Source organism: Podospora pseudopauciseta, chromosome 1, assembly GCF_035222475.1.
Source record: "Podospora pseudopauciseta strain CBS 411.78 chromosome 1, whole genome shotgun sequence".
Classification (NCBI taxonomy): Eukaryota; Fungi; Ascomycota; class Sordariomycetes; order Sordariales; family Podosporaceae; genus Podospora; species Podospora pseudopauciseta.
In genome coordinates this window covers 7,133,532-7,146,289 of record NC_085892.1, presented here as the reverse complement: position 1 = coordinate 7,146,289, position 12,758 = coordinate 7,133,532, and the positions used below count along the sequence as shown (strand labels likewise).

The window sequence follows — 12,758 nt, the reverse complement described above, 5'->3', positions numbered from 1 at the left end:
GCACGGTCCACCAAAATGTCATCCGATCACTCCAACGACGAGGCGCCTGTAGGCCCCCCCAGCTGCGTTTCCCAGGCTGCCCACTGGGGGCGCTAGCAGCGCCTGGGAGCCTGCTGAAAACGTCCCGGCCCGCCGCCAACCTCAGCGACCTGCGCGGCTGCAAACCATCTCTGAAGAGGAAGACCACGAGGAACAGTCACCAGAACAGTTCCTCCCCGAGCTCCAAGAAATGGAGGAGCAACGACGACAGAGAGAGGGCCGGGTCCCAGAGCCCAAAGAAACCAAGGGGCAGGCGAGCATAGCGCAGGAACCCAAGTACCTGCTCTACATTCGCTTGCCCTTCAAGCGCGGCGACTTCGTCGATCCGCCGCTGGTACGTTGCACGCGCTCGCACTGTGCCCGCCTTGTGGACTCGCTCACTGACGCCGGCATAGATGGACTGGAACGAAGAGAAGTCAAACGCGCTTTGGAGTATCATCTCCGATAACTCACGCTCAGGTGGAAATATCAACTGTAAGCCAGTTCATTCTTGTGTCTTTTGATCTGAAGCATGTCACTAACATCTAGGCAGGGAACGAGCTGTAAGAGCCGCATGTTGCCTTGTCGATGAAAGACCTCAGTGTGTACTAACACTGTGTGCTTATAGAGCTTCACAATTCGAGGTGACCGTCGATTTCCTTATTCAGATGGCAAACTACCTCACAGATCGCCATGCAAGCCAAATCCGCGCTCAGATGCTCAAGGCAGCCACAGGTAGGGGTTCTGCTGCTCCTTCACCCATCCCCGGCGCCGAGCCTTCTTTCCACACCACCCATTATCCTCAGATATCGGAGCCCCTGAGACGCACTGGTTCGGCCAGTGGCAGAGCTCCTTCTTCTCTCTCTATGCGCAATGATCGCAAAGATACTCCGTCTGCTCCTCTCCCAAGACAGGACGCAGAGTATGCCACCACCGTCGGAGCCGGCCCTTCTGCAGCCAAGCCCACCACCATCCCTCTCCGCCCTGCCGTCTCGCGCAACTCATCCGCCGGCACTACTATCCCAACCCAGACCCAGCTCGGCATCAGACCAGCCCCTTCTGTCACCTCCACCCGATCTACAGGTCGTTACATGTCTTCTTTCTCGTATCAACAGCGCGAAGGAACAGATCAAGATGACACCTCCACCTTCGGCGCCGCCCAGCCTTCTGTCTCCGCCAGCCCAGCTGCCTCAGAAAGCGAAGAGGAATCGGACTCTGACGACTCCCCCGTCCAGAGCCGTATCATTCGACGTCCGCCCCGATTCTCCGTTTACGGCGACCACCGCGCTGGATTTGACGGCCTTGCCGAAGAAGACGAGGATGAGCCCGAGCCTGCGTTCTTACCGCCCCCACATCAACAACAGATGGATTTGGGCGCTACACTGAGAGGTGCCCCTGTTGGTGTCACCGGCGGTGGCGAGTTCAGCCAAACATCCGATTCATCAGCTAGTTCAGCGGCTATCGTTCACCGTCCTGGAACTGCCCTGGCAGCCGGTGGGGGTAGATACCCTGTTGCCGGTCAAGATCACATTCATGGGACACTATCCCCGAGAAGCAGAACGGCCGAGCTGAGAGAGAAAGGAAAGGGGGTTTCCCGTGAGGGCAGCGACGGCACGGGCACTCCCAGCATGGGGAGCAGTTTTAGTGATCTTGATGGTGAGTTTTTACATCATCCCTACCTACCCTTTCTTTCAGCCGGTACCAATCGTGCGTGTGTGTGCAATAGACGCTTCAGTCACCCAGTCAGCCCTGGAAGAAGCCCTCGCGAGCCGAATGCAAGACGGCACCATCGGGAGCAGGATGAGCGTCATCGGGCATGCGATCAAGAGTCGGTATTTGCCCAAAAGCCCAAAGTCACCCGAGGGGAAGCGTTGAGAGTGGGAGAGGAGGGCGGGGGGGGGGATTCATGCGAGAGTTTGTATGATCAGAAATGGTTTAACGGAGGTGGACTGTCTGGGTGGTGGTTGTGAGTGTTAGTCTGGTGATCCCGGGGAAGTCGTGTGCTTCTTGTCCGAGACGTCTGTGAAACTGTCTTGTGGTCTTTGGATGCTGGGAATGGATTAATGACCGCGAGCTGAGGCGGGCTATCTGTCGTACCCAAGACTGGCAATCGTGGACTGGCGGGAGGCGGCTCTGACTAGACAACTGTGCAATTGTTGGGCTGAATGATGATTTGCAAGTGACCATGGGGCAGCAGCAAAGAAAGGGCGTCGATAACCGGAGGGTCCAAAGTCCGCGCGCCCTCCGGGCAGCGTTCAACAGAGTCCCCTATCGCGAATATTTGCGGTCTAGGTGCTTCGACCCTGTGATTTAGGGAGGAGTTGGGCTGGGCCTCTCAGACCCAACTGCCGGTGGACAACCTCGGCGATGTTTTCGAAGGTCTTTGATATGACGGGAATGACGAACGCGAGAAGATGGGTGAGAGGAGGGTTTCAGTCAGGCATCGTGACATATTCGCATATCTACCGTATAGTTTGGGCACCAAGTCACCCATCCGCAACAGCAACATTGTCGCCGGGTTCAAATTGCAGATAAGACGAGACTGTAGCATCTCCCCGGAAGGAGACGTTTCCGCGGAAAAAGAGTCTAGATTCCGAGGAAATGCAGCTCTGGACAGATCCAGGTTACCCCCGCGGAGAAGAGGCATCACATCCTGCGGGATGTTCAGTAAAGTCGAGGGAATGTATGGGTTAGGTATCTTGGGAACTTTTGGCGAGATGGGTTGGGTGAGTTGGCTCGGAAAGATACAACACTTCGACATGGACTTGACAAAGTAGATTGATAAGATGTATGTGAGAGGACAGCACGGAATGGGGAACTGCTTCTCCGCGGATGCCCCGTTTGGGGTCATTCCAGCAGTGGTGTTGAGGGTGGGAAAGTGTGGGACGGAATTCTTTCCGGCGTGATATCTCGACTTCGTGCGTTGACTGCGATGGCACGCAAAGGACAGGACACAAACCTCCCCAGGTTGAACTATGTTGTAGAGTTAGGCACGGAATTGCTCCCGCGTTGCAGAATTCACCCACCACGCGCAGCTGACTGGCCGAGGGCGGAAAGGCGGAGAGGGACGGCGGAATGGAGAGTCTTCCCCGGGTTGAACTGTGTGGTACGGAAGCAAATATTCATGCTTGAGTGCGGTGGCAGGCCCCATTCTATAATACAACTTGGCCAGGAAACCCCTATGGCCTCCGACAACCCATCTCAATCACTTCCACATTTTCGACAGCATCAGGTTGGATCCGGAGGTCAATATTTTTCCCCGGCGGCATTTTCAGGACCGGAAACTATCAGTCGCTCCACGGTTGACACCTAAAGGCGACCCGGGAGCATGGATTCTTCCCCCCCGGTGGCGCGAAAACGTCGGGGAAGCCTCAGAACATCTCCCGGGGAGTGTTGCCGAAACAACATTTCATATGCGCGGTCGGGAGCGGTGATCCAGGAAGCATAAAGTTCATTGCCCGGGAGCGAAGACGTCGAGGAGGCATCAATTGGCTTCCGGAGAGAGTTGCGGAAGCAACAGTTCATATACGCGGGCGGTGATGATACCTGAGGGAAGATCCGGACGCGATATTTCTCATTCCCCGGAGGCACAGACGGCAGGGACGCAACGTTTCATATACGCGGTCATAGCAGCGCATGGATGCTCCAGATGCTGCCCGCGATGTGTTGGGTGAAGATGCACAGCGCTCCGGATGTTCAACGACGACACCCGCGGTGGCCCGGAAGGTCGACATGCATTCATACTCGTTCCTACTGTCACCATCGCGCAGGCCAGGAAGCTTGTGGTGTTATCCGCGATGACAAAGCCAGAGTCGATTCATTTGAAGGATCCTCAGTTAGAGGTATTTTTTGGGGGATCCTTTTGAATATAAAACGGCGGAGCAGTGACATCGGGATTCACGACAGCAGTCTGAAGACAGCGGCACGGGAGTGCGACCCCCGTCCGGCGGCGAAGAGGTGTCGCGCCGGACCAGACCCAGAAGAAGCGTGGCCCGGAGGTGGTGAGGGTCACCTCCAAAACCATGACTGTATAGAAATGACCTTTCCCCTTCTCACCAACACGTGGTCTTGACGCCGAGACCTCTCAGATATCACCTCCACCAAGCCTCAACCCTCGGGAGCTTTTCCTCTCGATCCCTGAGAAAAAAAGATGTCGAATTTCTGCGCGCAAAAACATGAATTCTTGCGCAGTGCCCCACATCTTCTACTCCACAGCGGTGACTTATGCACCCCAGGTGCAGGCTGCCGAGAGAGAAGTTGCGAATGCGGTGATGCTATTGGTCTGTGTCTTTTTCGCACCCGCGTATTCTGCCCAATCGTAGAATTCATGGCGAGAGCCACAATTCTTGCGGACCTGTCTCTCCTCAATCTGCGCGCAAAATTTCAACTCTTGCGCGCAGAAAATCGAAACTTCCCAAACTCTGAATTTTTGCGCGCGCAAGAAATGCCGAAGCAATTTTTGCGCAGGTGTCTCGGACAGAGAACTGGGGCTGGGTGAGCACTGTGGGGCGACATGTGTAGGCGAAAGTCTCATGTTGGTGCATGTGAGAAGTTCGTTCGTTGGGTGGGAATGATGGGAGATTTTGATGGGATTATGATGCTATCGTGTGCAAGTCGTGGTATGCTCATTTGGCTGTCAGTCTGGCATCAAAAACAAACTGTCAGGATGGCCTCACAGTGCTATCATGTCGACCAGTCGCTTGCTGATTGGTCAGTACAACGTGATGGGTGCACAGGATCTCAACCACAGAAACTCAACAACGAGTTGCATACCCTTTCCATCTGGCTTGGTTGATGGCCGCCAACGAATCAAGATGCAGAACTGATCGTACGACATGAAATGTGCCTCGTACATTCTACTGAGGCCATCGCCATTCATCGACTCGATCACAGTTTCCGGAGGCTTATCTCCTACAAAGTTGAGTTTCCGGAGAAGTTTCTCCTTGGTTATATTGGGTTTGTGTTGTTCAAGAGCCCATCTCTCGGAGAGGATTCTCCGAGATATCATGAGTCTGAGATTGTGAGGAAGCAAGGCTCGAACTTGATAGGCCTTGAAGGGATTCTGCCGGGGAATATGCTCCTGAGCCGTTCGAACCTGCCCTTTACAACCAGAGAGGCATCATGACAGCTGTCGTGTCGCCCTTTCGGAGGTGGCAGTTGAGAGGACTGGTTGTTGGGTTCCATCAAAGCTGTTGCCGTGCTTGCGAACAAACTGAGATGGCGAAATGCATCCAAGAGTTAGCCGATGGGTTATCATTGGACGGTCTCTAAGCTTGTGAGACCTTTGCTAGATGCTCTTCTGCAATAGATCCTCACCGGTGTGGATCTGTTTGAGGACTGCCTCCACCACTTTGCTTTTTCATGCTGCATTCCCGTTGACCGGTGTGGGGATTTTGCCTTGGCGAATGTTTTCTAGAGGCTGCATTGGGGATGTCTGGGGACGTTGGGTTGTTCCAGCAGTCACCTTTCCATGGTTTCGGCTTACTTGATTGAGGTATCCCTCGGCGATCATGTTCGCCTGCTCTTGTCCCGAGGACGAGATCCGGCAGCGATACCAGGCAGCAAGAGGTGGAGATTGGAACAAGTACCGGTTGATGGTCGATGATTCCCCATGCCGAGAATCCATCGAGTTGCGCAGCAGGATAGTGAAAAGAGTTGACAACAAGAAATAGCATTGACTGGTGCGGTCCTCGGGGCATCTCATGTCGCGATATCAGCGGGGCGAAGATGCAACTGGGTTGGGGTTGGCAGTGAAACTGGGTTAGTGACCCCCCCGGATTGTGGGTTGGGGGAGTTGTCAGCAGCCGAGACGCTAAGCTGGGATCACTCGGTGCGGCCCGCGAAGGATCACTTGGCTTGTCGTGAGCATTGATTGCACTTTTGGGGGATCCAACGATGCCCACACACTCCTTGTCCTGCTCTGTTCGTTTTTCTTGATGATTTTTACGTACCTCAAGCTGCTCCTACCAAGCTCTTCCTTACTCAATGACCTGACCACTCGACGTGTTTGCGGCTCGGCATCTCGCCCAACGGCAAGGACCAACCTATCGACCTCGCCTACATTCTTTGATCGACTCTTATCGTCGTTTGGGGGCCTCTGGACCGATGCTTCAGTTGTACGTATCCAACTCAGAAAACTTGGAAGCTTGGTGGAAATAGGCGCTAACAATTTCTGGCATGAAGCCTCTACAGTCTAGTATCTCGTGAACGCCGCACAACAATCCCCTCAAAAACAGCTCACCAAAATGCCCCATGATCTAACCTTCCTGCACACAATGCCCGCTATGGCGGGACTGGTACCCGAAGCTTGACGAAAAAATCTCCGCTTCGTTCCATCATCTCTCCAACAACAGCCACTGGGCAACCAACTTTTGCCCCTTCGAATCTCGTCGGCCCATATCCAGCTTACTCAGGAGCGGGAATTCTGCAAGACCCCATTACGTCAAGGTCTTCTCAAAAGGAGCGAGATGCTCCAGACTTGGGGTCAGTACGGAGGTTGTGAAGAAGAGGAACCTGCAGCACCGAGTAAGTGATTGCTCGAAGCCTTGGTTTAGCAGCTTTTGCTTACCTTCTTCTTGTTGCTTAGTTTGTCCCTTCGGATCTGGGTTCTTCCAATGGATATAGTGTCGAAGAGGCAGTTTTGGTTCTTGGTTCGATTCCATGGCGGCCGGCGTTTTACCCTTGCTCGAGCTGGGCTCGCCAATCTCGTCTCTATTCTTGATCGATATCGTATCGCAAGAGCTCCCGGATGCTCTCTTGGTGCGTACCAGTTCTATGGAATCGCCCAGCGCGGGGCCCGCAGCCCGCTCCTTCGCCTTGTTTTCTATATCGAGATCCCGACGAGCTTGCAAGATTCGACAGTAAAAGACACCAACTAGAGCCAACAAGACCAGGGTGACTGTGATAACGATGACGGCGATCTCGGCGGCGGTGATGTTAACGATATTGCCGGTGCCTCCGAGCTTGTCCTGGATGGCATTCGAAGACTGGTTGAAATCTGCATGGTCACCCCCAGGTGATCCAATATAATCTGGCATTTTTGGTCCCTGAGCGCTTCGTCAGTTGCAAGGACTCGTCGACGGGACCGTTGAGTGGTCTGAACTATCCCCAACGTACCGGAATTGCGTATGGGTGGATGGCGAAAGGTTGCCACGCGTCGACACCGAGTGTTGGAGTCGTCCAAGGAGTCAAAATCTTTGTCCTGTCAGTTATGTTGTGGAGGAGGCAATCTTTGGACGGACCCCCTGATAAAGTATTGACTCGAGCCGATGAAGGAAGCCTACTCACTCTCCGCATCGCCGGATGACTACCGGTCCCGACGTGCCCCAGGGAAATCCGGGGAGACGCCAAGTTATGGAACTTGCCGACAATCGCAAACCGAGAGCAACTCCATGGCTACCTGCAAGAGCGGAGCGGTCAAGGTTTTCAAGTCACCAAGAGCGCAGTGAACTGATTGGGAACTGGAGACAATGACGGGACGGCGCCAGTGCCTCGTACAAGCGGGTAGCTGCCACAACACAGTGAATCAGCCAAACTCAGCCGCTCGGTTCAGAGCGGTTAATGCTCTCGGCCAAGAGTTTGTGTGTCGGATCAAGGGTCCAAGTGCTAGGTTTGGTGAGCGCTTGGGAAGTGAATGCTGCTCCAGCTCTTCTTCGTCCCATCCTGTCAGCATTGGTGACAGTGCCACCGGATTTGAGCAACCTATGCATGCGATCTCGAGTTTCTCGCTCATCCTCCAACCAAAGCCATTACCGTGCCCTAACCGGGTCTTCTTCCCTCGACAAGAAGACCAGGTGGACCAGGCGGCCGAACCTACGGATACCCGCGCAGCCGACGATGGACCACTGTATCTAGCATCTCTGTTTCTCCTGCAGCATTCCAGATCAGCATATATTAAACGCTACCACGGACCAACCTCGTGTATCATGCCCGTGGGTCACCGACTTGGGGACGGATCAACTGCAAGCGCCTCCCGACATCCTCGGCAGGAGGTAACTGGAGCACAAGAAGATATTTCAGGGGACCCTGCTCATCGATCCTTCGAGCAAGACACCGAGAAATATTACACTGCTTCATGCAGGCAACGCTGCTGCGAGACCAGATCTCCGCTGTCAGATGGTCAGATGACCTTAACGACTGGACAGAAGGTTTCTATATCGCAAATAGTCCCATTGAAATGAACAGCATCGAACAACCTCATGGGCAATCGCAACAACCACAACATCACCACAGAGCCTGTTTCAACAACCGAAAGTGCCAATTTCACCGCCCCCCAATTCCCGGTCCCGGATCGATCGAGGCGTTTTCATTCTCCTATCAAAGAGTCTCATTGGCCACGGAGAATATTCCCATCGTGGTGACTGAGACTTCAGCACGTAACTCACTTCGCATGTCAGCACCCTATTTTGACACCTCATTTATCTTTTTCTCGTGCGTGGGTCGAGCATCTCCTCAAACAGGGTGGCCTTAAGGACTTAAGCGCACTGATCAACGGTTGTACTTGTGCCACTGCCGACCGTCGAGATGGTGGTACACATTCCACACATCGTGATTGTGATTGTGCGAAGAGAATCTGCTTTGTGTTTGGCAATCACGTTGATTTGTGGAACTTCATCGCCAGTCAGCTGTTGCCTTTTTCACAGTAGATCTCTCCTCAGGCTATGCTTCAAAGAGTACCCGGCTCCTGTCTAAAGAAGCGGTGACCAGAGCTTTCCGTCTTTCCAAGTCACATCTCAGTCTTTTGACTTGCGGTCCCGAAACGTGATTAGACATTCCGAAACGGATGCTTTACTGACACATAAACTTATATTTTCTCTAGGCCAAAACCCGAAGTTTCAAACACTCCCATACTGGTATTCTGCCAGACACACGGCCATAGCAGGCCAAATGTTTGCCAGTTGTAGAAATGAGAAACAGAGCAGAATGTTTTCCTTCCTCGACTTTTACATGAGTGCCTATTTCGACTCCAAAATTGCAACAGCTCGTGGCTGAGGGCAACCGTCAACAAGAAGTAATTTCTACCACTTACCTCCGTGTTTTTCCGACAATCCGAGCAAGTCGCAGCTGTATTATGAGCTGATTGGAGTTGAGGTTCAAAAACATGAACCCAGACCCCAGACCCAAACTTGTAAAAAAGGAATCCGCCATCGAGCTTTTGGTGAGCCCGGCGGTGGGCGGCGGCGTGAGCAGCCCTGATACCCTTGCCACTTGACCACAAGGGTTGTTGTGACGAGGGTAACTGAGGCTGTTGGAAGGAGTATGTTTGAACAACTATACAATACACTCGACCACCTTTCTCGCCCACTCCTGACATATCAAGCCCCCTCACCAGCAGCGACCCTGCATGTGCAACATGACAATGTGTGATGAGGTAAGCCAACTGACCAAGTTCAACCTAACCCTACACATACGAAACCACATCAGCACTCTCCCGTGCCAAATGATATACAATATGCCCTCCCTTCCAATGTTGTGATTGTATCCCAATTGTGCCTCTCAGAATCCCAAAATGACTGTCCCAGAAAAAGATCTCCAACCAATGCAAAGTATGTACACACACTCCAACCCAGGTGGTCAATAACACTCACTCTCCCAATACGCCGAATACGTCTGCTGAGCATCCAAACGCAAGCTACCCTCCACCGTATCGCTCCACCTAACCCCCTTCCTCGACGCCCCTTTTCTCGGAAGCGTGACCTTATCCTTATTGCTGTCTGACCCGGGGTCTGATTGCCTTCTCTTCTTTGGCGGTGGCGCACTGACAGCTTCAACACGGTTATTGTTATCAACAATTTGGTCTTTGACAAGATCCCCCACCACCGTTTCCCCACTTCCATCATTATCTCCCCAATAATTCCGCCTCGACTTCGACCACTGCCTCTGATGCTGCTTCGCCAGCAACGTCGTCCTCAACGGCTTCCTATTCCTCGGATGAGGCACCTTGATAATAGGCGGCTCCCCCACCGGCTTGTCCACGTGTTCCGCCCCCATCCCATCCTCATCCCCCCTCAGCGTTCTATCACTATCGCTTCTATTCACCCCCCCGCCCCTCTCCTTCTCCAACGACCCCGCCGCCACCATCGCCCCCAAAATATTCGGACTCTCCTTCCTCAACTTATTCCCATCTCTCCTCCTCCCCATCCCGCCAGCAACAGTAACCACGTCCCCGACCCCCTCAATCTGCTCCTCCATCCCATTCCCTTCATCTACCAAAACAAAAACACACCCGCCAACAACCCCCAAAACAGTCAGCAACATCAGGATCCACGCCCCCGCCCTACCCCCCTGACTAACCGGCGGCCACGCACCCGCCTGCTGCAACGGATCATTCCGTCCCATATCCTGCCCCCCCGCCCCCGGATCCCCTTTACTCGTCCCCCCCTTTCGATCAGTCACCGGACCATGCCTCTGCCCAATCATATTCCCCAACACCACCTCCATGGCCGCCATCTGCTGCCCCACCCCCGTGCTCCCATCCCACTTGGGCCCCTGATTCCACTTCAGCCCGCACATTCGTCCATTTGCCCCTCCCCTACACGTTCCCGCGGCAGCTTGGGCAGAAGACTGCAGCAGCGGCTTGATCCTGTCGTATGTCCAAGGCGCCCATTTAGTCGTGGCGGCCATCCAGCGGGAGAGGTAAGCTTTGAAAGACTGCTGGTCGAGGTCACAGAGGTCGACGGGCTCGCAGGCGACTTCGGTCATGATGTCCTTGTTGGGGCCGGTGAAGAAGACAGAGGTGCCGTTCAACAGGCCGTCGACACGGTCTCTCCAGACGGACTGGACAGGGCCGGTGGTGTAATTGTACAATGCCGCCGCACCCAGCAAAAATGCGCCAGCATTGTAAGTCCACTGGTAGGGGGTTATTTCGGAGCAGTTGTTGGTGTGGGTGCCGTCGTAGATGTAGTAGTACTCTGGATTGATGAGGTTGGTAGCCACCATCCAGTCCCAGGCTTTGTCTGCCCAGTCGGCGTAGGACTGGTTCCCTGTGTACAGGGCCAGCCGGGCAGCCAGGTTGAAAAAGCAAGCTTGGGATATGGAGTTCTTGTAGTCGTAGCCGTTGTTCCAGGTGAAGATCTGCCACCGGAGGCCGCCGCCGCAGTCCTCAGCGTCCCAGCGGGCGGCCTGGGTGTTGAAGACAGCTTGGGCGAGGGAGAGCCATTGTGGTTTGCCCGGGGGTGGGTTGTCAAAGTTGTACTCGGCGGCCGTCATGACGGCCATGCCCCAGAAGCCTTGGTCGTCGTTTCCTTCGGTGACGGTTTGGTTGGGGGGCATGTAGTCGTTATTGGGGCCGGTTTGGAAGAGGAGGCCTTCGGTGGCGAGGGCGTTCCAGCGGGTGTCACCGGTGTAGTACCAGTAGTCAATTAGAGCGCCCATGAGGGCTCCTGCTTCCCACCCTGAGCTCCGGTTGGGTTAGTGTGTGTGAGGTCTTTCATGATGATTCTCTGGTGGGTTGGGTAGCAACCCACAGTAGTATGGCTGTGGGAGCAAACCAGGGGTGCCCCCTGGTTTGTCTCCTGAGTAGAATGACATCATGTCTTCGGTCATGGAGCTCGCGACGGATTTGAGAGAGTCTGCAGGGTGTTATAGAGTCAATGCCGGGACTGTGGTCAGGATGTGGTGCATCGAGCCTCACCCGTTGAGCTCAAATCAAGTGTGTAAGCTGCAGTGAGCTGCGAGATCGACAGTAGACTGGCTGTCAGCCATGTCCGCGTCGTTGCCATGGGTGTCGTCCTGCTAGACCCGGGTTGTCGAGCGCATCTCGGCCCTTGTATGGTGGTGGATGCCATCGAAAGGGTCCAGTAATAGAAAAACAACAGGCCATGAAAGAAAGAGGGCACTTGTCCAGAGGCAATGTGGCATTAAAGAGAGAGAGATAAGACTTCTAAACTTGAAGCTTCGATAGATTAGCGAGTATCAAGTCATGGACTTGAAGAGGCCCGTTTCGTCCCATGATGGTAGAGCTTGGCCGTTAGCTCTGCTGCGCTTGCTCACATGGAACTGGCTAACAAACGGGGACCGGAGGCAATGGCCTTGGACGAAGAAGAGTTCGGCGCGCTTTCCCCGATGTTGGAGACCCTGACCCAGCCTAGCAGATTGTCTGCTCAGAAGTATGAGGCAGTTGGGACCCTGACTCGACCCTGGAAACCGTTGTGGCTGGAGATGGGCCGGTCAACATGGCGTCAGTTCTGCGCTAACAAGAAGTCGGATGCCTGGCAAACTTCAAAGTTGGAGATGGGGAGAAGATGCAGGCTGTACCTTCACTGACTCACAGCCATCTCAACGGCGCGGGAATGAGAAAGCCTGGAACTGGGGCCTGATCCAGGAACACAGCAGTCCTAGGCCTGGTTTGAGTTGCCGCTGCGGTGCCGGATGACAATGGCGAGAATGGGCTTCAGTGTGGCCACTTGGAGGGAACCACAGCCTCATTGTACAAACCTCTTCCGTGGAATTGGTCCAGCAGAGCCGCACTGCGAGACCATGTTATGCACATGGGATAAGCTGAAGACTGTTGATAGATGTTTGCTGAGATGGCAGACTGATAAAACACGTTGATAGATGTTTGCTGAGATGGCAGACTGATAAAACACATCGATAGATACGGTCAGTCGAACGGGGATCTCGGTTTTGGTAAAGCCGCTAGAATCGTCTTGGAAGTTGCGTGCAACTCGTCGAACAAAGATGGAAGTTGGAATTGAGGTTGGCAGTGGTGTGGTAGAGTGGGTGGACCTGGAATGGTGTCA

At 54.1% G+C, this 12,758-nt stretch overlaps 3 protein-coding genes across 3 annotated transcripts; 1 reads left to right on the top strand and 2 right to left on the bottom strand.

Moving 5' to 3' along the window:
• Positions 1-15: 15 nt before the first annotated feature.
• On the top strand, positions 16-1,893 carry QC763_119480 (uncharacterized protein; the record flags this gene model as incomplete). Its single annotated transcript, XM_062908536.1, has 6 exons — positions 16-48; positions 110-373; positions 435-513; positions 572-581; positions 647-1,674; positions 1,745-1,893. The coding sequence occupies 6 exons, from the start codon at positions 16-18 to the stop codon at positions 1,891-1,893; spliced, it is 1,563 nt and encodes a 520-aa protein (XP_062771644.1).
• Positions 1,894-6,376: 4,483 nt separating this feature from the next.
• Positions 6,377-8,937, bottom strand: QC763_119470 (uncharacterized protein). The gene is made up of 4 exons (XM_062908535.1): positions 7,306-8,937; positions 7,135-7,212; positions 6,587-7,064; positions 6,377-6,531 (listed from the first exon to the last, which is right to left on the bottom strand). The coding sequence occupies exons 1-4, from the start codon at positions 7,312-7,314 to the stop codon at positions 6,503-6,505; spliced, it is 594 nt and encodes a 197-aa protein (XP_062771643.1). The 5' UTR covers positions 7,315-8,937; the 3' UTR covers positions 6,377-6,502.
• A 378-nt stretch (positions 8,938-9,315) lies between these two features.
• On the bottom strand, positions 9,316-12,391 carry QC763_119460 (uncharacterized protein). The gene is made up of 3 exons (XM_062908534.1): positions 11,651-12,391; positions 11,484-11,588; positions 9,316-11,411 (listed from the first exon to the last, which is right to left on the bottom strand). The coding sequence occupies exons 1-3, from the start codon at positions 11,802-11,804 to the stop codon at positions 9,592-9,594; spliced, it is 2,079 nt and encodes a 692-aa protein (XP_062771642.1). The 5' UTR covers positions 11,805-12,391; the 3' UTR covers positions 9,316-9,591.
• Between the last annotated feature and the right edge of the window lie 367 nt (positions 12,392-12,758).